This window comes from Anabrus simplex, chromosome X (assembly GCF_040414725.1).
Source record: "Anabrus simplex isolate iqAnaSimp1 chromosome X, ASM4041472v1, whole genome shotgun sequence".
In the NCBI taxonomy this organism is placed as follows: domain Eukaryota; kingdom Metazoa; phylum Arthropoda; class Insecta; order Orthoptera; family Tettigoniidae; genus Anabrus; species Anabrus simplex.
The window spans coordinates 218,225,839-218,250,748 of record NC_090279.1 but is presented as its reverse complement, the minus strand read 5'-3'; the positions used below and the strand labels follow the sequence as shown (position 1 = coordinate 218,250,748).

Below are 24,910 nucleotides of genomic sequence, written 5' to 3'. Positions count from 1 at the left end.
CATTGTGTACGAAAAGGCTTACGCTTAGAGTCTGTATTTCAAAGAACAAGTCAAAATGCAAAATTATACTAAGAGTACCAGGAGGCGTCTAGCTGACCATACAGTGACGAAATGAGGCAATGCACACATTTGAGCCGTTGTAAGAGGCCTTGCAAATCGTATTACAGAACTGTAGTTCAGGCTGAGAGAGACTCGCTACTTGTTTAAATAAGTTTGCATCGTAACTTGATGAAAAATTAAAAATCCACAGCGTATTTCCAGTCATTCAAGCAGGCCAGGAATGCAATAAATGAACCCTCACCTAGCGGCGAGGATAGGAATTGTGCCGGCTGCCGAAGCTTGTCGCACTCCTCTGGAGCAGTGACTAATGACTCACAGATGCAATGGAATAATATTGGAAAGTGTTGCTGAAATGAAAGGTGACAGGGAAAACCGGAGTAGCCGGTGAAAAACCTGACCCCCCCCCCCTCCGTTTTGTCCAGCACAAATCTCGCGTAGAGTGACCAGGATTTGAACCACAGAACCATGTTGTGAGAGGCCGGCGCGCTGCCGTCTGAGCCACGGAGGCTTCATCGTACTTAGGATACTAGACATAGAACAGGAATTTAGGAAAGAAACAGTAAATATGACAGAAACGATGTATTTAAACGTTGAAGTACTTATAGTACAGTACTGGACAGCGTGGAATGAAGCTGAGTAAGACAGATAAGCTTATAGAAGTAAAAGAATAAGAACAATACTACTGCAGTTGAGAAGAAGTTGATGTAGAAAATATGGATATTAGGTAATGTTGAGAGAACAGGATGACTGGATCTTGAATTTTAACCAGTTGCATAATTTTTTTTTACATCACTGCGGCAAATTTGCCACTTGTAAACTTTTCTCGTACTCTGTAAATATTTACCTGTTGAACCTGTCGGCCACAAATCCCAGGATCACCCCCACGATGGTGAAGACGGCGATGAAGCAAGGACCAGCAAGCACCTGGTAGTCCAGCCCCAGTCCGTTGTAGTTCCACTCGCAGTACGGAGTGCCGTTTATGTTGAGACTCATGCAGCTGAAACAGGGAAGATGCTGTTACATTTAAACAATAATTAGCCCGATAAAGTAACCTAATCCATTGTACTACAGCATATTGGACTTACAAACCCCCAATCATTCTTGGAAAGTGAACATTACAAACTTTACTGGGATAGAACTATCATCACTGATAAGAATACTACCTGCAATAGACCAGATATAAGTTTTGTAGATAAAAACAAGAAAATCTGCTTCATGATTGGCATACCCTGCCGTAATCCTCACAACCTTCAAACGACACATACAGACAAGACTTCCAGGCATACACAGATCTGGCTATGGAAATAAAAAAAACTATGTGGAAGCTCAACAATGTTATAAAGATTTCTGTAGTGACACATTGAAGCACTCAAGCTCCACCCTCTCACTTACAGAGAATTACAAAAAGCAGCGATCCTCGCCATTTGCCACATAGTTGGCATGAACCATCCACCATATACAGAGGAGTAATGAAAATCGTCTGCTAATAATTTTGACTGTTTATGTAGAGTAAATATTCTGCAAATATCAGTCAAATGCATTTTTCAACATTGTATGTAAGTATACATGTATGGAGCATATGTACGTATGTAGTAAATAGTATTTCTTTCCTGTACATTGTACCGAACAAAGGACATAAACCCAAATGTAAGATTGTGATTATGAATAATAATAATAATAATAATAATAATAATAATAATAATAATAATAATAGTTGTCATAGCAAATTAATTACCTGCACTCCAACGCAAGATAGACAGATTAGTACAGCGCAGTGAAGAGTTTGGCCTGTTTGTCAAAGCTTCCAAAACCAAAGTTGTCGTCTTCCCAAAAAGAAAAATCCAAGCAATCCTGTCAATAAAAGGCAGTAAGATTGAACAAGTATCCTCCTTCAAATAATTGGGCACTGTGCTAGATGAGGAATATGATTCCAAGAGAGAGATAAAATCTAGAATAGAACAGGCCAGGAGACGATTTTTAAGTATGAAACAGCTATTTACAAGATCGGATCTAAGTCTGCAATTGAGAATGCGAATGATTCGGTGCTATGTGTTCCCCATTTTTCTTTTTGGATGTGAAAGCTGGACCCTTGACCAAAATCTAGAAAAAAGAATTGGTGCTTTTGAAATGTATCTATATCGCCGCCTACTCCGAATACCTTGGGTGCTGAAAATTTCAAATGACGAAGTCCTTCATCGCAAGGAGAAACAAGAAGAACTATTACGAGTACTTAATGTAAAAAAAGGAAAACCCAATATCTAGGGCACATTATGAGAGGCGAGAAGTACCAGCTATTACAACTCATCATTGAAGGTAAGATACAGGGGAAAAGGTCTGTAGGCAGGAGGAGGAATTCATGGCTGAAGAACATCCGAAGATGGCACAACTGCACTTCTGAACATGCTTTCTATGCTGCAATATCATGTTCGGAGCGGGCTATGTGGACCGCCAACCTCCGCTAGGAGAAGGCGTCTCAATAATAATAATAATAATAATAATAATAATAATAATAATAATAATAATAATAATAATAATAATAATAATACATCTACAAGTACACAAAACGGAGATCTTACAACACAGTCATCATTATAAAAAAAGAATATATTTTGTGGATCACAAACGCTACTTTCGAACAGGGAAGCAGACATTAAAAGGAGCGTAAAATCATAAGAAAACTTCTAGGGCAAAGCTCGCTGACGGACAACACCAACTCAGAGGCAGACGGGAAATCAAATAATACACAAATATTCACGGTGACATTAGAAAACGCAGGCTGAGATTCTATGGACATATTCCAATATTTCGACCCACACGAAACTAATAGTCGAATTCTATGAAAACGGACACAATGGAATAGATTGGCGAAATCAAAACCGGTCTGAAACAGGCAGGAATTACACGAGGAGATATCCAGAATTCACAGATGGCAAGTTGACCAAGAGGAAAGACCAAACAATAAGACTGAAACAACCCGGTCTGAAGACAGAAAGGAAGCCCACAGTAAAAGTGACGAAATAAATATAGGCACGAAGGAAGGCAAAGACACGGCTTTGAATACTTTGCGTAGTCCTAATGGGCTCATCGCATTTTTGCACCGAGAAAGTTGGTCCCGGCGCTTGCATTTCGCAGATAGTGGGTCCGAATCCCACCAACGACAGCCCTCAAAAATGATTTTCCATTGTTTCCCATTTTCGCACGAGTCAAAGGGTGGTGCTATTTGTAGCTTTGTTAAGCCTATGGAACTTATTTCCCAGTGCTAACCTTGTCCTATCTCATGATCGCGGAAACTATATCTGAGTTGAATCACGAACTCCTTGGTGGCCCTTTGTCTGGTTGAACGCCTGCAAAGTTACATGTAGACTACATGTATACGCTCCTGTGTATGATGGTAAACATAACCGACAGGCGCTACCGACCATGACGGGGACCGACTGTTGCGTAACTTGAGCACAGATTACTACTGTGCGAAAACTATGAACGGAGTGCAAATATCAGGCGCATTATTCAGTGTTCCTTCACTCTCTGCCAGTATCTTTTCATCCTCGTTCTGTATAGGACCTCCCTTTCCCCAGTCTCCTGGAAACCATGGAACTTTCTGACGAGTTGTATAAGTTTATTTCTGTCCATGACGTAATCGTCCGGAACTCCCATCGTCGTCAAGACCAACCTCACTTCTCGAAGCCATTTCAGTTCTGTCTTCCTAGAATTATATCAAAGAACAGAAGGAGTGGTTGGATTGACGAGGAAGAATTCTATGGACACTTGTTGAGGGTGAACAGTAACAGACTAACGAAAAGAATCTTTGAATTCTTCAGATGTCTCTTTTGAAATAAATACATTTAAAAATATGTTATTTTTGGTCGGTATCAATGTCAAGGATGTGGAGTACTTACTAGTCCGAGCTGTTGGCTTCCCCGCACTGTACAGGCAGTTCTGCCAGACTCAGCTCCGTGCTGTTCAACTGACACGCGATATCTCCGTAGTGCATGTCGATGGCCATCACCTTGCTGGTCACCCCTATGAGGTAGTGCCCCAGCTCCCCCACCACGTACCCTATAGACACCACCGCGAGCACGTAGGTGGGGTACAGGAACCGCAACTTCTCTAGCACTGGCAGCATCTGGAACAGAGAGCATTCAGGTTACAGCGGGACGCACTCACGAAACTGTCGACAGAGGGAGGTGAAAAAAAAAAAATGAAATGGCGCATGGCTTTTAGTGGAGGGAGTGTCCGAGGACAAGTCTTTTGATTTGACCTGCGTGTCATGATGAGGATGAAATGATGATGAAGACGACACATATACCCAGCCCCCGTGCCAGCGGAATTAACCAATTAAGGTTAAAATTCCCGACCCTGCCGGGAATCGAACCCGGGACCCCTGTGACCAAAGGCCAGCACGTTAACCTTTTAGCCATGGAGCCGGAGAGAGGGCGGTGAATCACAGCACAACGATCCTTGAGGCCAATTAGTGGGGTAGGCCGTGGATAGTACCGTCATGACTTCCACGTTTCTTTGAATTTCTTTGCTCACTCTCGGAAGCAGAACTTAACATGCCCCGATGAAGGCCAATGCAATTTGGCTGAAACCTGGCCTTCATTAAATAAATATAGTGGCTTTAATCCAGTTTTCGTTTGTTTCTTTACGTTAACACAATGAGCGACGAAAACCTACGTTCATTAACAGAGAACATTCATTATTTACAGTGTGTCACACACCTCACTTGTGCTCAGTGATTACCGTGTCCTCTGTCGACATGTGCAGAACTAGGCACGTAAGGCTATACACTAAATGGCACCCTTTCTTTTAATGGCTAATCACTGCTGCCAACTTGACCACTTACATACTGAAATCAAGAGACATAACAACCAACAAATTAACCTCAATGTAAGTATCAACAATGGTGAATCAAGATATTGGTAATTAAGGCGGTTTTCAAGTTCAATTCATCATCATCATCTGTTTACCCTCCAGGTTCGGTTTTTCCCTCGGACTGAGCGAGGGATCCCACCTCTACCTCCTCAAGGGCAGTGTCCTGGAGCTTCAGACTCTTGGTCGGGGGATACAACTGGGGAGTATGACCAGTACCTCGCCCAGGCGGCCTCACCTGCTATGCTCAACAGGGGCCTTGCGGAGGGATGGGAAGATTGGAAGGCATAGGCAGGGAAGAGGGAAGGAAGGGGCCGTGGCCTTAAGTTAGGTACCATCCCGGCATTCGCCTGGAGGAGAAGTGGGAAATCACGGAAAACCACTTCCAGGATGGCTGAGGTGGGAATCGAACCCACCTCTACTCAGTTGACCTCCCGAGGCTGAGTGGACCCCGTTCCAGCCCTCGTACCACTTTTCAAATTTCGTGGCAGAGCCGGGAATCGAACCCGGGCCTCCGGGGGTGGCAGCTAATCATGCTAACCACTACACCACAGAGGCGGTTCAAGTTCAATTAAGGAAAGAAATACTCTCACTGACCCTCACTCAATTTAATGTTATATATTTCTGTATTTTTTATTTTGATATAGGCTACTATAACTATGTCTTTGGGGTTTACCTGATGTAAATAATTCAGCTCCCTTCTTGAATTTTATAATTACTTGTCGGACTAAAGAGAAACCACGCTGTAATAATACACATAAGCCAATATATTACATGCACATCTGCCGTAAGTCAATAAGAATACACAAAGGCTAAGTCTGCACACCGTACCAAAGTGGAGAGAAGACAAGATTAGGTTAAGTTAGGTAGATAATGACATTTCATTCCATTTCACTTGAACTGATCTTTATAGAGATCTTTCCTTTCGGAAGAGTTCCTGCAGGTATTTCTTGCGCTTCTTATACATCCTAATTTATTCTGTACACACGAATTGGACGAAATATGACCGTATTGATAAAATGCTACGTTTGTCATTTCACACGAACTACGTTATTTAATGCATTTTCAAGCATGCCACAGTTCTACTTACGTAGTATTACGGACATAAGTTTACAATCCGACAGAAAAAAGAAATATGCTTTAATTATACCCGCCAATGTAAATGTAGTGATTTTCACCATACGACAGTGGCAATACGTATAATCTCTCAAGACAGGAAAAAACCCATGACTATGTAGTGCCAACCTGACAGATTAACAGTGACTTAATGACGTCGTATCGGCGAGTAGGGTCCCGAAACTGTGTGGTTAGCGACACTCGATCGAACCCAATAGTCAGAAAATAACTATAAATCACTATCCTCAGTATTAACAGGGGAGAAACAGTAAGGTTGTGAGGCAGTGATATATCTTGGTTGGCCGGTTTTCCTTTCGACTCTACCGACGGTTGGGTTCGAGCTCACCGTCCCCCGAATGCAAGCTCAGAGCCACGTGTCAAGTTCTGTCTCGATTTTTTCCTTTGTGTTGGTAGCGATCTGTTGCCGTTTCAGTGTGGGTGAACTTGGGTGGTGGATGTCTTTCTCACACGATCCTTGTTGCAATTTGTCGCCTTCTGTCAGACCCGCCACGCTCCGCCGCCCAAGAGGGCCATGCTTGCATTCTTGGCAACGAATGACTGGTTTCGAGATAAGATCTAGCTAGCATATTCTTTACTGTTTAATTTATAACGTAAAATTACATGGTGAAAGAACATTTGTGTGGCCTTCGCTGTAGAACTCACAAAAATAACAGGAATGAAAGGTTATAGCTGATTGAAAAAATCTATGAAGGTTATAACTGGCTTTAGAACAATGTTCGAGAACGCATCCATCAGTTCTATGCATTAAATTTAATGGCATAAACTTTAAGGTCAAAAGCTTGCAAGGAAGAGGATAAGTGAACACTCTGTTGTCCCGTGTACTGGATGTTTTCGCCTTATATTGCTTAAATATTGAGGATGAATGTAGGAGCGCTGTCTGTATTTCGGATGACGTCTAGTTACATTTGGACAGGTCAACACACACGTTAAGTGAAAATAACTTGCAGATAATATTACACAAATTATCATCATCATCATCATCATTTTCATTTCCCCTTGTCGAGCTCCTGTCAGGTTGGGGTGTTGCCTCTCCTTCCACCACTCCTCTTCAGTAGTTGCATTCCAGTAGAATCTTCTTTTTTTAATACTATTCTGGACAGACTCCCTTTTGCCTCTTTCCTTCTATCTTAACCTCCAACACTTGTTTACGTATCCTTCCCTCCTATATCCTTATAACGTGTCCAAACCATCTCAATTTATTCTTCTCCATCCGATCACTCAGTTTTTCTACCCCTAACTCTTTTATGACCTCAACATTTCTTACTCTGTCTCTCCTTGTCTTCCCTACCGTACTCCTCAGGAACTTCATCTCACTGGCCTGAATTTTACTCTCAGTCCAAGTCTCTGATCCATATGTTAATATATGGGCATATAGAAGGTCTCTGGTGACGAGTTTGAAGACCGCTGGCGGCGCTGTTGTCAACTCGAGCACGTCAAAACGGGGAGTGATGGTTCACGTCAGCGTGTGACGTTCGCTGCACTACGGGAGCTTACCTTACAACTACATTCACTGTGGAACACAGGAACACATTACAGAAAGAAATATATATATAAGTTCATTTGGCTAGGATTTGAATCAAAAATTAAACGAGTAAAGAAACAAGCAATTTTCGAAATTTGTGTTTTTAGTTTGATAGAGCCATTTAAAACCGTTCCGGGCCCTTTGCGCCATCAACTTTTGCCACAGTTGAGGTAGATGGGCACCCCTACTTTGTCTGCTAAGGCATGTTTTCAACTTTAAAACCTGCCGTTTCCGCTTTGTCGAGCACAAATCTCACGTTCAGTGATCGGAATTTGAACCACGGAACCCAGCAGTGAGAGGACGGTTGAGCCTCGGAGGCTCACAATGTTACATTTCTCATATTAAATTACTACCATTGGTGTAACTGTTAGCCAATACCAGCGGTCGGACTTTAGGGCCGCCATGTTTTTTCTATGGTGCGGTCAGAGGATTGGAGTTGGTCTTGCTGCAGCCCAAAGAAACAACTTCTCTTCATTTGTTCCTGTCCTTCATGTGACGTAATACTGGGCAAAAAACCGAGAAGGAACTTCGAAGCTCACTTTCAATTGAATGGCGCTTGTTCCGTCGTTGGCAGCTTCTAACTTGTCTTCTCTCAGACGGCCTTGTTCCTTGACGATGAAAAACGGGCCTCTCACTTCGTCACTTCCAGCGGATATCGGCCGAGGCCATTACATTTCTGATAAAGATCTTATTGTCAATGCTTGTATGGAACAGGAAATCAAAGTCTGTGATATTAGTATTTTATTTATGCCTTTATTGACATGGCATGACTCAGGCAATGGAGTCTGCTATTCTTCAAGACCATGTTTTATAATGTACATATAGTTAAACAATATATTACACATGCACTATAATTCTACAGTAATAGTTATAAAAACACATTAAAGGAAAGAAAAAGAAACGTATATAAAAGAGTCCAGCAATAAATAAGAATTGCTCTAATGCATCAATAAAACAAATTCAGTAAAACCTAGCGACACACGGAATTAAATAACAAAACACGAAAACAGAATTCGTGTATTACATTCAACTTGATCCGCAAGTATCGTTGCCAAATTTGTTTTTAAATACCGATTGAGATAGGGCGTCCCTTAGGTCACTGGGTAACGAATTCCGTGTTCGAATTGCACTGACAAAAATAATTATTTTAGAGGGTGGAGCTGATATTCGGTATTTTGAGGGTTAGTGTAGCTGCAGCTCTGGTCGGGATGTTATGAAGGGTTAGGAGCAACTGGAAAGAATCTGTTAGATAAGAGACTGTGTGCTCTTATATTAGTTTGTGGACTGGAAGCACAACTGATAACTACGGCGCTGGTTTAGTTTAAGCCAATTTAGCTCATGGAATGCAGTTTGTAAAAAGATCTGGAGAAATTGGTAAATGACATGGACACAATCTTGGAGATGGAGTACAAGACAGCAAACGTAAAGGAGTGCAGTGGAAGTCAGAAGGAGACGCACAGGTTGATAAATTGGCTAATGAAGCAGCGAGAATATCAATTAGCGATACCACATTCGTCCGCCTCTGTGGCGTAGTAGTTAGTGTGATAAGGCCTGGGTTCGATTCCCGGCCGTGCCACGGAATTTGGAAAGAGGTACGAGGACTGGAATGGGGTCCAGTCAGCCGCGGAAGTAGAGAGGGATTCGATTCCGACCTCAGCTATTATTTTCCGTGGTTTCCCACTTCTCGTCGAGTGAGATGCCGGGATGGTACCAAACTTAAGGCCAGGGCCGCTTCCTTTCCTCTTCCTTGTCTGTTCCTTGGAATCTTGCCAACCCCCTACAAGGCCCCTGTTCATCTTAGCAGGTGAGGCCGCCTGGGCCTCCTCCGACACAAAGTCTCACGCTCCAGGACACTGCCCTTGAGGTAGAGGTGGGATCCCTCGCTGAGTCCGAGGGAAAAATCGACCCTGGAGGGTAAACAGATTAAGAAAGGAACAAAAAAGACAAGTCAGTTTCAGTCACGAAGGGCGGTAAAGGCGTGCTCAGTTCAGTCGAAAGGACGTGGCTTCAATTCCCGCCAGGAAGTCGTACAATTTAAGAAACGAGATTTCCAATTTCGGAGGTGCATATGGTCCTGAGGTTAACTCAGTCTACAGCCAAGGCGGCGGGGCGTGCAGCTGACCACTCTACCCCATCAAGTCCCGAGGTTATGGACAGAGTGGAAGGCTTTATCTTCCACCCCTCCAAGGAGCTTCATGGCCTTTTTTGTTTCATTCACGGTCCAAAGCAGATACTTTATTCATTTTTTGAAATAAACAAAATCCAGCTACTCTTTTATTTAAAAAATCTGTTTCATGTAACGCAGAATGGTACGACAACACTTGGTGAATCGGTGATTTCGTAGTTTCGAATCGAAAACATGATTCCCCTGAGAAAATTAATTTCTTGACTTATCTTGAAATTCTCTGACAAGTGAGATGAACTAGAATCCGCGTGTTTTGGTTATGTAACCCGCTGTTCTGTCATGTAACAAGAGTAACATAACTTCTAGGTCTCCCCCCTAATGTACAACTGTGCATCAGTAAGTCATTTATGTGTCTGTAATCATTAATTTATGTAAGGTTGTTCTTATGAGTACCATACAAACACACGTTTACACTTCCTGCTAAAACTTTCTGTAAATACGATAGTGCTGCTTGATTTCTTCTTGGCCTGTACCGGAGCTACAAGAAATGTAATTATATTCGTACTGGGAAATTTGAACCTCTGTCACGCTGTATTTGTAATCGATTCTTGCGTATTCCCAGTACGAACGTGAAAACCACCTTCACCTTGTTACGGCTTGTTGAAGAGTCATCAATGTTTCATCGCGAATAACGAGATACCGGTTTACATGTAACAGCACCCCCCTCCCCCACTTTCTGGACAAAGCATTATATTTTTATTCTATTTCAGTCGGCTGAAGCTAGGAATTATTAAAAACATAAAGCAATTTATATAAGTATTGTTGTCTTATCAGCGAATTCTTTCCTTATTTTCTTTCATTACTAACAAAATTATTCGTGGGAATACGCACAAAATGTTGTTCATTGCAGCTAGCTGATTTGTACAGCGCCAAATTAAGTAGTGGAGACTTTGCAGGTGCTGTGAGGAAGGGTAGCAGGGGTATATGTATTTTTGCCAACGTCATGGACTCTGAGGTATGATTTACCCGGTTGGCGCGCGTATTCCTCAGTCTGGCAGTCTGTTCAGTGTCTGTTACTTTCTTAGTGCGTCGTCAAACACTAAATGGTTTTTAATAGTAATACTTGTGTAATATTGTTCCTTTGGTGAGAGTTTTATTCTTTGGTATTGAATAAAATCTCAAAAACTAAGCTCACCGGACAAAAAGTCCTCTGCTCAACCGCACGCGTACTGCCTCTACATTCTTACATCTACCCATGTTTCAAGCGGACAGTGTGCGTCAACATGGGTAGATGTAAGAATGTGACAGAGTGTCAAAAATGAGCGATCGTGTTTGGCTGTGCCCATGGCCATACGGTGTGTGAAGTTGCTGGATTTGTTGGTGTTTGCCAGCGGACTGCTCAACGTGTCTACAAGCAGTAGTGTACTACGCATGGCAACGAAACACGACGTCAGAATTGTGCTCGGAAAACAATATGACTGAGAGATGCGTTTCACTGCTTGTGAATCAAAATCGCTTCCAAGCCCGACAGGAATTGCTGCAGACATTGAACACTTGGGGGTGGTCACCTCGCAACAGGTCACTGCTCGCACAGGCACACAAAGCTGCGCAAATTCAATGGACTAGAAATCATCGAACGTGCACAGTAGCTGACTGTGGTCTGAAGAATCACGTTTTTCTCTGTATTCCAATGACGCACGACGAAGAAGTGCACCAAAGGCCAAATGAAGCATTTCATCCTTGATGTGTACAATGTCAGGTTCTGTGATGTTTTGGAGCTGCTTTTCGGATCATGGATTGGGGCCACTTACGGAGGTGACCACTAACATGAACCAGCAAGTTTATTTAAACGTTCTGGATGATCAGGTGTTGCCTTTCATCTGCATGATCAGTATGCTGTTGATACCAGATGTTTCAAGTTGACAACAGCAACGTTCATTGGGATGGACGCATGTGTGACTGGTTTTAGGAACACTCCTTCACCCTGCTACACGTAGATTGGCCTGCAAAGTCACCTGACTTGAACCCCATTGAATATCAATGGGAGGTGTTGGAACAGCGGGTAAAAACCTGACATCAGCATCCCCGCAATTTGGTGCAATTGCGCGATCAAATTCTCATCGAATGGCTTAACCTGGATGTGACGTTCCAAGCGAGTTATCAACTCCAGAGGCGGATTTACAGTATTAAGTGATGCCTTCTCGAAGGGTGATTAATTTTTTGTCTGGTGAGCTTATTATTACCGCACTCATGTTGGAAAACAGTCAGCCTTTACCTCTTTGTCGAAATTCGCTCAGAAACCATCAAATAACTTACCAGGCTCCAAGTTCTTTGAACTGATTTAAGAAAGGACGAGGTAAACAACTCATAGCGAAGCTGCCACTTAGGCGACAGCAGTTTTGATTGACTGATTCGTTAATACATGTTCTCTTTGTTCACCGTGGATTGCAGGAAGTAATCAGTTAATGACAAACAATTTATTCAAATATTTTTATCTAAACCAAAGTTCGTCTGAATGTCAAACTCATTACTTCCTTGCATAATTGTGTGAGCACATGCGCTTTAGCTCAAGGTGAGTCTTGTTGAGACTAACAAAAAATACTTACGTTTACGAGTAGCATAGCGGGTTACCTTGATGTGTGCAAAACAGTAAAAAGAAATTAATGAAACTGCGATGTATGATTAACATTATATCCTTGAGGAGGTGCCACCAAGAAACCGACAGATGTGGGGTACCCGCATGTTGCTGGCTTGACTCAGAGATATTGCAGAGTAAGTACAGGATAGCGGCTAGCGGGACTGACCTGACTCTGCCGCTCTAAGGCGAATGCCGGGAGAGTTCCTGTACTCCACCTAAATGCATTGCTATCGTAGCCATTATGCACTCCGTTCCGGTAACATATGAGGACTTTAACGGTCCCTAAACAAATATATTTAAAATAACTGTTTCAGAGTAAGTAGTTTGCAAGTGTAAAATCAATTAAAGGTGCAAAATTCCTCAATTTTTTCACTCTCGTGAGGACTGTGGAATATAACGTGTTGCCTTAGTTTCGAAATGGTGGACAATTTCTAATGTTCAGCACCCAATTAAAGAGAAGTACACTCGAAGTGATAATGCTAACCCAATAAACTTTCCTGCTGATGCTAAGCTTTCCTTTCTGGAAACTCTTAAAACGTATGCTGACATATGCACAGCAGCACCTCACACAATGACGGTAAACTTAGTAATAAAACGTTCAGAGTCTAAACATATTTACCCATTGAAGAACATAAGTGCAAAGACTCTATTGATTCTAAACATTGATGTCTTTAACCCACATGGACAAGCTTCAATTTGGTGTAGTTTCCTTGCCAACAGATAACCGCAGCATGAATACAGTGTACAGATTGCTCCACCTCTCACACTTCTAAGATAGACCAAACTTTTCCGCAGGCAAAGACAGATTCTTGTAAAATATACTTGATCTAAATCACTCGACACTCTGACGCACATAAACACTGAAGGAACATCACCATATCAATTATCATCTATCTAAATGAATAGTTTTTTCGAGGGATACGACTAGGTTCACCATTTGGAATTAGAAAACCTCAGACTTATTTTGAAAATGACGTATGCACACTACTGTTTTGTCATCGACTCGGAAATAATTACGATATATACTCCTAATCCACTTCTGTCTTTAATGGTGTACTGTTTTCTTTAGAATACTTAATAATACGAGAGGTATTTCCGTAGTTCGACTTTAACTCGGCTCACAACACGATCAAAACAAGCATATTCTCACATTACTGCATATAATTACAAATTCTAAGTGTCCACTGACTCATATAAATGCACTCACACACTTATAGTTTACAAATAAACGAATATTTATTGTCATCTTTCATGAAATTACACCGACTGCATACGAAAACAACAAACCCACGTTTCCAACATATCCGGCTACACGATTCGACATCGAGAATAGCATTGCGGTTTGAGAATTGGAGTCGGTCTTGATTTCATCAAGCTGGTTGCGCCTCCTGTGCGTATTTTCCAGACTTTCCCATTAAAAGCAACCACGACCACCAGTGTAACGTTATATTGAAGGTTGTCTAAACTGATATCCACAACACTTTTAACATTGTGCACACGAATTGAAGTTTGTTTTTCTGTACCGAGAAAGGCATGAGTCACTGTTACCAACGGGACTCCGCCCAGTCTGTTGCAGATAGTATCAACTCCGATAACGTTAAGAACTACCAATTTAATAAACACATCAAGAGAACTGCATCTATTATCTTCTTATATAAACCTGAACCACTTTTTTGTTGTGTCTGTAAGGCTTTGGAATTCACTGCCACACAGATCCTTTCACGTAACCAAAGTCAAGATCTCCTATGAATAGTGCATTAGTACAATTGGGATGGCCGCTGCTGTAGAAAAAGAAGAAGAATGCAGCGTTGCCACTAAATGTTTTACTGCACGCCAGAGGGGATTCATGAGCGATGCCAGAGAAGACGTGGCCATTGTTGTTTGTTATCGGGTTTACAGCTTGTAGTTTCCAGTCAGGAATAAGAAGTATTTTAGACGAAGGAACCGATATGACCTTCTGATCATATCATTCACAAAGAGAATACATTTAAATGTGCCCAACTGTGTGATCTTCTCGCTCAGTAATTGTTTATAGAGGTCCGTCGTTTGGTGTGAGGAAAACCTTTTTGGTAAGAAGTCTCACAAACCATCCAGTCAATTGTGATCTGACAACGTCTCTGTTCAGGATCATGTAAAAAGTTTTGAATATTACCGATGAAGTGGTATAATAATAATAATAATAATTCAACTACCCAAAATCCGATTTAATTCCTCAAAGAAATTGCGGAAAAATTCCGCCTTCAGATATCTTTTGAAAAGACAGAAAACATGACCTGCAACAAACAATAAGAATATCTCGATTTAAATACACTGACTGTCAGAGCAAATGCAACAACTTTATGCCAATTGCAGGGTAGACTGACGTCACTGAGGTATGCTCATGATGTGAAATGCGCCGCTGTGCTGCGCACGTAGCGAACGATAAATGGGACACGGCGTTGGCGAATGGCCCACTTCGTACCGTGATTTCTCAGCCGACAGTCATTGTAGAACGTGTTGTCGTGTGCCACAGGACACGTGTATAGCTAAGAATGCCAGGCCGCCGTCAACGGAGGCATTTCCAGCAGACAGACGACTTTACGAGGGGTATGGTGATCGGGCTGAGAAGAGCAGGTTGGTCGCTTCGTCAAATCGCAGCCGATACCCATAGGGATGTGTCCACGGTGCAGCGCCTGTGGCGAAGATGGTTGGCGCAGGGACATGTGGCACGTGCGAGGGGTCCAGGCGCAGCCCGAGTGACGTCAGCACGCGAGGATCGGCGCATCCGCCGCCAAGCGGTGGCAGCCCCGCACGCCACGTCAACCGCCATTCTTCAGCATGTGCAAGACACCCTGGCTGTTCCAATATCGACCAGAACAATTTCCCGTCGATTGGTTGAAGGAGGCCTGCACTCCCGGCGTCCGCTCAGAAGACTACCATTGACTCCATAGCATAGACGTGCACGCCTGGCATGGTGCCGGGCTAGAGCGACTTGGATGAGGGAATGGCGGAACGTCGTGTTCTCCGATGAGTCACGCTTCTGTTCTGTCAGTGATAGTCACCGCAGACGAGTGTGGCGTCGGCGTGGAGAAAGGTCAAATCCGGCAGTAACTGTGGAGCGCCCTACCGCTAGACAACGCGGTATCATGGTTTGGGGCGCTATTGCGTATGATTCCACGTCACCTCTAGTGCGTATTCAAGGCACGTTAAATGCCCACCGCTACGTGCAGCATGTGCTGCGGCCGGTGGCACTCCCGTACCTTCAGGGGCTGCCCAATGCTCTGTTTCAGCAGGATAATACCCGCCCACACACTGCTCGCATCTCCCAACAGGCTCTACGAGGTGTACAGATGCTTCCGTGGCCAGCGTACTCTCCGGATCTCTCACCAATCGAACACGTGTGGGATCTCATTGGACGCTGTTGGCAAACTCTGCCCCAGCCTCGTACGGACGACCAACTGTGGCAAATGGTTGACAGAGAATGGAGAACCATCCCTCAGGACACCATCCGCACTCTTATTGACTCTGTACCTCGACGTGTTTCTGCGTGCATCGCCGCTCGCGGTGGTCCTACATCCTACTGAGTCGATGCCGTGCGCATTGTGTAACCTGCATATCGGTTTGAAATAAACATCAATTATTCGTCCGTGCCGTCTCTGTTTTTTCCCCAACTTTCACCCCTTTCGAACCACTCCTTCTTGGTGTTGCATTTGCTCTGTCAGTCAGTGTATATTGGTGAAACAATTCAAGAAAATGCGTTCGACACAAAAGCCAATGAAATTAGATGCCAAAAGATGAGAAACTGCATACCGATCTAGCCGAAATGTCTACAATAAAATAATGTATCTCCAAGCACACAAAAGTAAGGCATTACCATAGAGCCGTTAAACCAGAATGCCTTAGTGGTTCAGAGACACTAATAACAGGAAATGAGACATTTAAAACACTGAGAAAAACGAACGCAAAATCATAAGAAAACCTCTAGGCCTAGAACTCGCCGTCGGACAACACCGTCGTAGAGGCAGACAGGAAATCAGATAATACAGAAATATTCACAGTGATATTAGAAAACGCAGGCTAAGATTCTATGATCATATTAAAAGAATGCATCCAGAAAGACTTAGAAAACAAATACAGGAATTCTATGAAAACAGGAGTGAAGCTAACAGAGACACAATGAAACGGATTGTCGAAATGAAAACCGATTTGAAACAGACAGGAATTACACCAGCGGATGTTCAAAATACGGTAATCTCCAGATCCAAAATTCAGAGATGACAAGTTGACCAAGAGGAAAGACCAAAGAAGAAGACTGGAACAGAATACAGAAAGGAAGCCCACAGTAAAAGAATGAAAGAAGTAAGGGGACAGAGGAAGGCATATGCACGCCTCTAGGTACTGTGCGAAGTCTTATTCGCAAATAATGAAAATAACGGAGCTGGCTAAGACGAGGAGACACAATGGACAGGGATCTATTTACGCAACTAGTCAGGTTTCTAGGAGACGGAGGAGGAGCCACTCCGAAGAACAGAACGAGAGAAAGAAATTCACTGGTAGAGACGATGAAAACTAATGCAAAGACTGACAAGCGTGGTCCATGCATGGCGAAAAAGAAAAAAATCCCATTCTTTTACGTCTCACTAACCACCTGTACGGTTTTCGAAGATGCCGAGGTCGCGGGTTCCATTCTATCTCAAGCTGTTGAAATACCCTCACCTTTGTCGGCAGAGTGTTTTTTACTGATTATCGTTTTAAAAGTACAAATGGACTCGCATCTTTCTTCAACCTGATAAAAAAATAATTTCAGGGCGAAATTCCAGCACTTTAGCGTCTCCCAACACAGTAATGGGACGTAAAACTATTATTATTGCGTGGAGGCTCATAACCTGCTTTCAGTCACGGTGACGGAACCGAGTCTGGCATCATTCTAGACTTTCATCTTTCCTATCCCTTTTCTCGCTTTTCAAGACCCCCATGTATTTCTAGCCAGTACTCTTAATACCTCAATCAGAAGTATAGACCAAATAACGCTATCTGACTGGTCCGTTATACACGATGCTCGATAATGAATGACGTGGGTTCAGGCTGGCAGGTTTTTCCGTTCTGTGTTCCGTTGCCAAGGAGACGCGTACTTTGTGGAACACTCCGCCTGGTTAGCAGGCTAGCGCCACTGCCGTGCTGTCGTACCAGCTTGCATACCCCGGAGGCGACGTCCGTGTTTCCCGAACTTTTCACACCTTGTGTCAGGCTCTATGGCTGAACTCCTTGGCCTTTGGTCCTCTAGGCTCCGGGTTCGATTCTCGGACTTTTTCATCATCAACAGTTAATTTATTGTCTCGGGGACCGGGTTTTTGCTCTACCCAGCACTCCTGCTACTCATACACGAGACAGAACAGTTTCCTACACACGGCAGGCGGGTTCACCCTTACCGGAGGGTCTGCATAATAATAATAATAATAATAATAATAATAATAATAATAATAATAATTTCTCTTTTTCTTAATCCGTTAACCGTCCAGGGTTGGTTTTTCCCTCGGACTCAGCGAGGGAACCCACCTCTACCACCTCAAGGGCAGTGTCCTGGAGCGTGAGACATTCTGTTGGGGATACAACTGGGAAGGAGGACCAGTACCTCGTCCAGGCTGCCTCACCTGCTATGCTAAACAGGGGCCTTGTAGTGGGATTGAAAGATCGGAAGGGTAGACAAGGAAGAGGGAAGGAAGAGACTGTGTCCTTAAGTTAGGTACCATCCCAGCATTTGCGTGGTCGACAAGTTGGTTGACCGTTCCGAGAAATGTTTACAGTCTGTTGGGGACTATGAGGAAAAGTGAACTTACATTGTCTGTTGTCATAGCCGCGTTGCTTCTGTGCAGGTGGTTTCAAAAATGGCCATAAGTTGGAAGTGTAACTTACTTTTTGATCCTCCCTCGTAATAATAATAATAATAATAATAATAATAATAATAATAATAATAGTTGCGCCCTCTCATTGATATTGCTGAGAAGACGGTACTAAGCCGTATGGTCAGCGTATTTCGAACCGCTGCTATCAAGAATTCTACGCACCGGTGTTTTCAACACTGAACCTGCCTTCGCAGTGCTTAGTGTGGAATTTCTTTAGCAAGAACACGAGCCCACGTGTGAGCAGAAGTGAGAAGTATTGAGCAATTACTCGACGAGATCCAGCGCTAAAACGATTGGCTCAGCCGTTAAATTATGGATCCAGTACGATTTGGTAATAGAAGCCAGGGTCGGAACAGTATGGCGTCCTTGTTGGAGGAGACGTCTTAATAACCTGTTTTGATTCTCTAATCTGCTGTGTTAATGGAACGAAAGTGACAGGAGATCCTTAAAAAAACAGTCACCATTGAGCAACTCAATTGAGGTTTGAACCTGGAAGAAGTTGTATTGCAGGTTTTACTCATGGCCGCTTCTGTTGGCGTCATTGATCTTGTCGATTATTATGACCACGACGAACACGTGCCAATTAGGTCAGCTCAACCAAGAAATGTGCGTGAATTAATGATTTCGTAGATATCATTGACCTTTCCGATGACGGTTATGGATCTGATCAAACTGAAATCATGTACCCCAAATTACTTGTAGTGGAAATGTAAAAATTGTGTTGTTCCAGGATGTATGAACATCATCATCATCATCATCATCGCGTCATCATCATCATCATAATCTTATTCTTCTTAAAGAACTTGTTTAGCTGATGTTGATTTTTTCTTCTCTCAAAATCTCTTCATCTGAACACTTCGTCCTTCAGTCCTTGATTTATTGGTCCTGGTATTCAATTTCTCAGCAACATGATGGTTATTGATTGATTTTTCTGAACTGGAGGCGATTTTGAACAATTTCCTGTGGGATGCCAATTTCCTGACTGTCTATTTCTATTCTAGTAAGCCAGTTGTTCTTGACTTTTATTGAGAGAGCAAGGTTGAGGATCCTGCCATTTTCCATTCTGAGAATGTGGCCATAGAACTTTAATCACCTTTTTCTGGCGGTGTTGGTGATCTTTTCAGAATGCTGATAAAGCTTCAGAGATTTCCGTTTCCTCCAGAATACCTCTGAGTAAACTGCACCAAAATGTTTCCTCAATATTTTCTTCACCTGTTTCTCTATGTCTTTAATAAGTGGTCTTCCTCCAACGATCAAGTTTTCCGAGGCGTATAGTAATTCAGATTTGATGACTGAGTTGTAATGACTTAATTTTGCGTTCCGTGATATTGATTTCGTGTTATATCTGTTCCAGATCAGTCTATAGGCCTTTTGCAATTGTTATATTATTATTATTATTATTATTATTATTATTATTATTATTATTATTATTATTATTATTATTATTATTATTATTATCAATTTTAACCAACAATCACACATTACTGGAAGTCGTTTTTGCAGCCCAAAATCTTTCCATTTTCTCTCTCGCAGCCTGTCCTTTTTCCTCTGTCCATCCCCTATTCAATTTCTGTTCGCCATGGAAGCCTCTGAAGTTCTAGATCACTGAACTATATCTCGTTCGGTTTAGGGTCTCTTCCCGATTTAATCCAGACTGTTGAAGATCCTTTCTTACCTCCCTGAACCATTTATCGTAAACTTTAGGTCCACTGTCAAGTGTTTTAAAAATCTGTTTTGTCAGCCTTTTCTCGTCCATTCTAAACAGATGTCCATAAACTTTGAGTCTTCTTTTCTTCAATGACTCAATCAATCTTTCACTTTATTGGTATATTTCTCCCCTTCCTGGTAACCTAGACTAGCCATCCACGGTTTCTGGACGCTTTACCTTGCAGAGGATCTTTCACTCAGATTTCTCGGCTTCTCTTACTTCTGACATTCCTGTCACCAAGAGGCATTCACTAGCATACAGACACACTGTGTTGGGATGGCTTTCCTCTTGTACAGAGCATTTGTCCTACGAAAAGCAGCGGCCATCTTCTCTCTGGCGAGTTTTCAGCTGTACCATTTCTGCGAGCAACTTGAAGCTGTCAACTCTTGCTCTGCCTTCAAGTGATGTTGGTCATATACTTATTTTTTTCAAAGGAAATTTGGAGTTCTGCTTTAGTGTATCTGCTCTGTAGCTGTGTCAGTGTTTCTAGACAGGATCGCGAGGTCATCTACGAATGCAAGGCAGTTGACCTTGATGCCATATTTTGATTCTCCAATATATATATGGTTCATATTTCTCACAACACACAGGACCTCAATCGAAAGGAAGAATTTGCTGAAAATCAGTCTAGCCAACCCCTGTATGTCGTGACAGGAGATCCCTATAAAAAGAGTCACCACTGTGTAGTTCAACCGAGGTAGATAGTCGCAGAAAACATGCGTTTCGGGTGGAAGAGATCTGGTGAGGAAATACGAGAGAAAGTCACTTGGCTTTATCAGTAGCAGTCACCTTGACGTCACGTGACTTGGCGCGTTGTCGTTCTCCACTTGTCTGTTTCCAAACTCTCCCGGTTGTCATGCTAATGTGTGGTCCAGTTACATCTGTCATGGCCTGCTGAAGGGTTTTAAAATGTCTCACGGCGATGAAGCAAGGAATAATTAATTATTTTAAAAGGTATTAATGGATGACACGACCTAGAAAAGGAATGTTCATGCTGACGACGAACAATTATTGCATATATCCAGGCAAAGCAACAACAGACTTTACCATAGCAGTAAGATTCAGCCCCACGACAAAAGCTGTGACAACCGCGTCTGTAATCCTGTAGATTGGAAATGAATATGGTTGTGGGCCATCGAGACAAAATGCGTCACGGTAGTGACGTCACATTAGTCGTTACCGTAGGCCTTGGTCACCAAAGATGCTGCGACTACAAGTTGAGTTCCTTTGACGCAGAGTTGCTGTTCTTCTCGATATAACATTATCAGGTGTAGATGATAGTCTCGTATAATCTCTGTCAAATGATGGAAATAAATCGTTCATTATTAATATTTGAGTTTTATTTATTAAGACATATTCATGAACATTAGCTTTTAGCAAAGTGAAATGTTTATTTTTTTAATATTTATTATCGTTACTGTCATTCAACTGTATAGTAGTAGTAGTATTCAGCTGTGGTTCTGTAACGATATACCCTGATCCGTACCCCAAGTCATATTTAGTAATATTTTCTGCCTACTGTTACAATATTTAACTTTAAATGATAGGTAAGAGAATCAATCAATCAATCAATCAATCAATCAATCAATCAATCAATCAATCAATCAATCAATCAATCCTGATCTGCATTTAGGGCAGTCGCCCAGTTGGTAGATTTCCTTTCTGTTGTTTCGTAAATGATTTTAAATAATTTGGGTAAATTATTTCAATCCCTGACTCCCCTTCCTATAAACGAATATTTGACCCAATGTGTTGTCTTGAATTCCAGCTTTATCTTCATGTTGTGATCTTTCCTACTTTTAAAGACACCACTCAAACTTCTGCGTCTACTGATGTCATCTCTCCACTGACAACTGGGAACATACCACTTAGTCGAGCAGCTCGTCTCCTTACTCACAAGTATTCTCAGCCCAAAGTTTGCGATATTATGTATCGAACCCTACTCCTTTCTCGGAAATGTCCCAGAGCAAATTGAGCTGCTTTTCTTTACGTACGTTATTGTAGGTTATAATCCTTATCTACCTTCAAATTACCTTAGTTTCTTCACGACGATAGGATAGTGAGAGGGAAGCAGCCGTGGCCTTAATTAAAATACAGCCTTGTGTGAAAATGGGAAACCACGGAAAAGCATCTTCAAGGCTGTCGATGCAAGCTTACATATCACTCCATCACCCGTTGTAATTTGCCGTATTTATGTCTTTCGAAAATAAATATAAGCCACCGTTTTCTTGGTTTGACAATTCTATCGCATTATCATTCTTAGTAGAATATTTATAGCTTTTACTCGTCAACTTCTCTTGTCCAGTAATAATATTATTATTTATACGTCGGATACGCAGAGATACCAGAAGATTGTCCCTCAGAATTACTAACACTTGGATGACGTATTTGAACACCTTCAAATACCACCGGACTGAGCCAGGATCGAACATGCCAAGTTAGGGTCAGAAGGCCAGCGCCTCAACCGTCTGAGCCACTCAGCCGGGCCTTTCCTTGTCTTAAAGTGGACACACATTATATTATTTCTCTCTAAACTAAAAAAAAAAATCGTAGAAAATATATTTTATATTTAACTGGAAAAGTCAACAGTTCCTTGAATGTGTTCCGATAGAGAGGCTCAGCTTTAAGGCAAACGATAAAATAAGCCTAGTCGATGAATGTAAATTAAGGGAGATATATCGATAATAAGATGAGCCTCCGTGGCTCAGGCGGCAGCGCGCCGGCCTGTCACCGCTGGGAGGCGGGACAGGTTCTTCTCCCGGTACTCCGGTTTGGCCTGTCATGTTTAATTCCAGCAACACTTTCCCATATCATTTCATTCCATCTGTCATTCATTAATCACCGCCCCAGAGGAGTGCGACAGGCCTATTCTCGCCGCTAGATGGGGCTTCATTCATTCCATTCCTGACACGGTCGAATGACTGGAAACAGGCTGTGGATTTTCATTTCGATAACAAGCACCCAGCAGCGAGATGTGCTCCCTGAGCGCTGAGAGAACAGAATAGTGCTCTGGAGTTTGATCCAATATGGCGAAATGAGCATAGTCTCAAGAATTAAAGCAAAAACAAATACGCACATGCGGTTTGGGTAAAACCAAACCACACGTGCAGTTACAGTATTTAGTTATTTTTTATTTTTGATCTGTGCAGTTACACAAATAACTTCTCTCTGCCAAAAATAAAAATAATAAAATATATTTGAACAGTGTCACATTCAATAGCTGATATCCAGTTGCTACTTTGCGTTTTTGTTTCTTCCTATAAGTCTGGATCTGAGGGACATGTTTGGTTTTGCCTGGACACTCCTAAAATGTAATTTCTGGCGTGTGTGGTGCGTTGAAGGATTTCATGGAAGTAAAAGAATGCTTATGCGAGCCAGGCGCTGGCATGGACTTCAGGATCAGGCAGAGTCTTTCAGCATATTCTTTTGGTCGACAGAAAGCAACAAATTAACAGCTGGTGTAGCTGCTTTTATCGCACGTTGTTAATTATGAGTACCACCTCATTCCGGAAGCGGAAATGAACGTCTCCCGCATAAGATGTGCCGTTGTCCTGGAGAGCAGCCGCAGTCTTGGGCTCATCGAGTTGACAATCTCGCCGCTAGACGACGCTAACTGAGATGTTGTTCGGCAAATTTAGAACATTAGTATACTCACTGCAATGTAAGCTATATACTAAGGGTACAACGTTACTCTTTCTCCCCTGTTAATACTGAAGGTAGTGTACTGTAGTTATATTCCAACTGTTGGATTCGATTCAGTGCCGCTAACCACACAGTTCATGGACCCTACTTGCCGATAAGACGTCTTACTGTTACTGTTAATCCTGCAGGTTGGCACTATGTTGTCATGACTTTTTTCGTGACATTCCAGATTATACCTACGATACGTACTGGCACTGCCGTATTGCGAAACTCTCTAGTGTTACATTTGCGGCAGTAAAGTAAAGCATATTTTCTTCTTCTGGTTAAATGACTAATGCAGCATTTTATTAATACGGTCTTATTTTGTCCAGTACTTTCATATAGAATTCAATTAGGATGTATATGAAGCAAGAAAAATCTGCAAGAACTCCTTCGAAACGGAAAGAAACGGTTCCTCCTCTATAAAGATCAGTTCAATTGAAATGGAAGAAAATTTCGTTATCAAGCTAACCTAACTTTGTCTTGTCACAACTATTAAATCTAAAGCCTACCCGGCGTTCTGCAGGTTTATTATTAAATACCGCACCTCACAACCTTTTAATTTTAAGACTTCAATGTAACTTTTATTTCATGTCTGTGAGATTGCAAAACAATGAAGCATTAGCTATAGTAGAGTTGAGATGTCAAGGAATATGTATAGGTCTACTTAGATGGCAGAGCCCTCTTCAGTAATCCTACAACAACTATCGTACGGTCTACATAGTTAGCCTTTGTGTATTCTTATCGACTTAATGTAATATATACAGCGTGGTTTCTCTTTAGCCCGACAAGTAACAGGAAATTTCAAGAAGAGAGCTGAATTATTATTTACACCAGACAGACGTGGAAAGAATATGGTTTAGTAATGCATATATAAAAATAAAGGCATAAATATATAACATTAAATTGAGTGAGGATGAGAGAGAGTGTTTATTTCCTTAATTCCTCATTGTGTTTGAAAAGCAACTTAATTATAAATTTTTTGGTTGATCATTTACTGGGACAAGGGAACCTCCATTATTGATACTTATTTGAGGTTAATTTGTTGATGATTATGTCTCGTGATTTCAGTATGTAACTAGTCAAGTTGGCAGCAGTGATGAGCCATTAAAGAAGAGAATACGGCGGTGATGTTTGCTTTCGAGTGCACAGCCTTACATGACCAGTACTATGTTCTTGTCAGTGGTGCCAAGTGAGCAGAAACCAGCTATAATACATCCAATGTGCAAAGACAGACAGTATTCACCAAAGAGGATGCTATGCTAACTTCTCCGAAGGGTCCATTTCT

At 42.2% G+C, this 24,910-nt stretch overlaps 1 protein-coding gene across 1 annotated transcript in view; it reads right to left on the bottom strand.

Moving 5' to 3' along the window:
- LOC136886473 (probable sulfoacetate transporter SauU) overlaps positions 1 to 24,910 on the bottom strand; it is a 91,416-nt gene that overhangs the window by 16,232 nt on the left and 50,274 nt on the right. Inside the window, exons 2-3 of the mRNA XM_067159266.2 lie at positions 3,957 to 4,183; positions 905 to 1,057 (exon numbers count right to left, since the gene is read on the bottom strand). Coding sequence (XP_067015367.1) covers positions 905 to 1,057; positions 3,957 to 4,183 — 380 coding nt within the window. The remainder of the gene's footprint in view (positions 1 to 904; positions 1,058 to 3,956; positions 4,184 to 24,910) is intronic.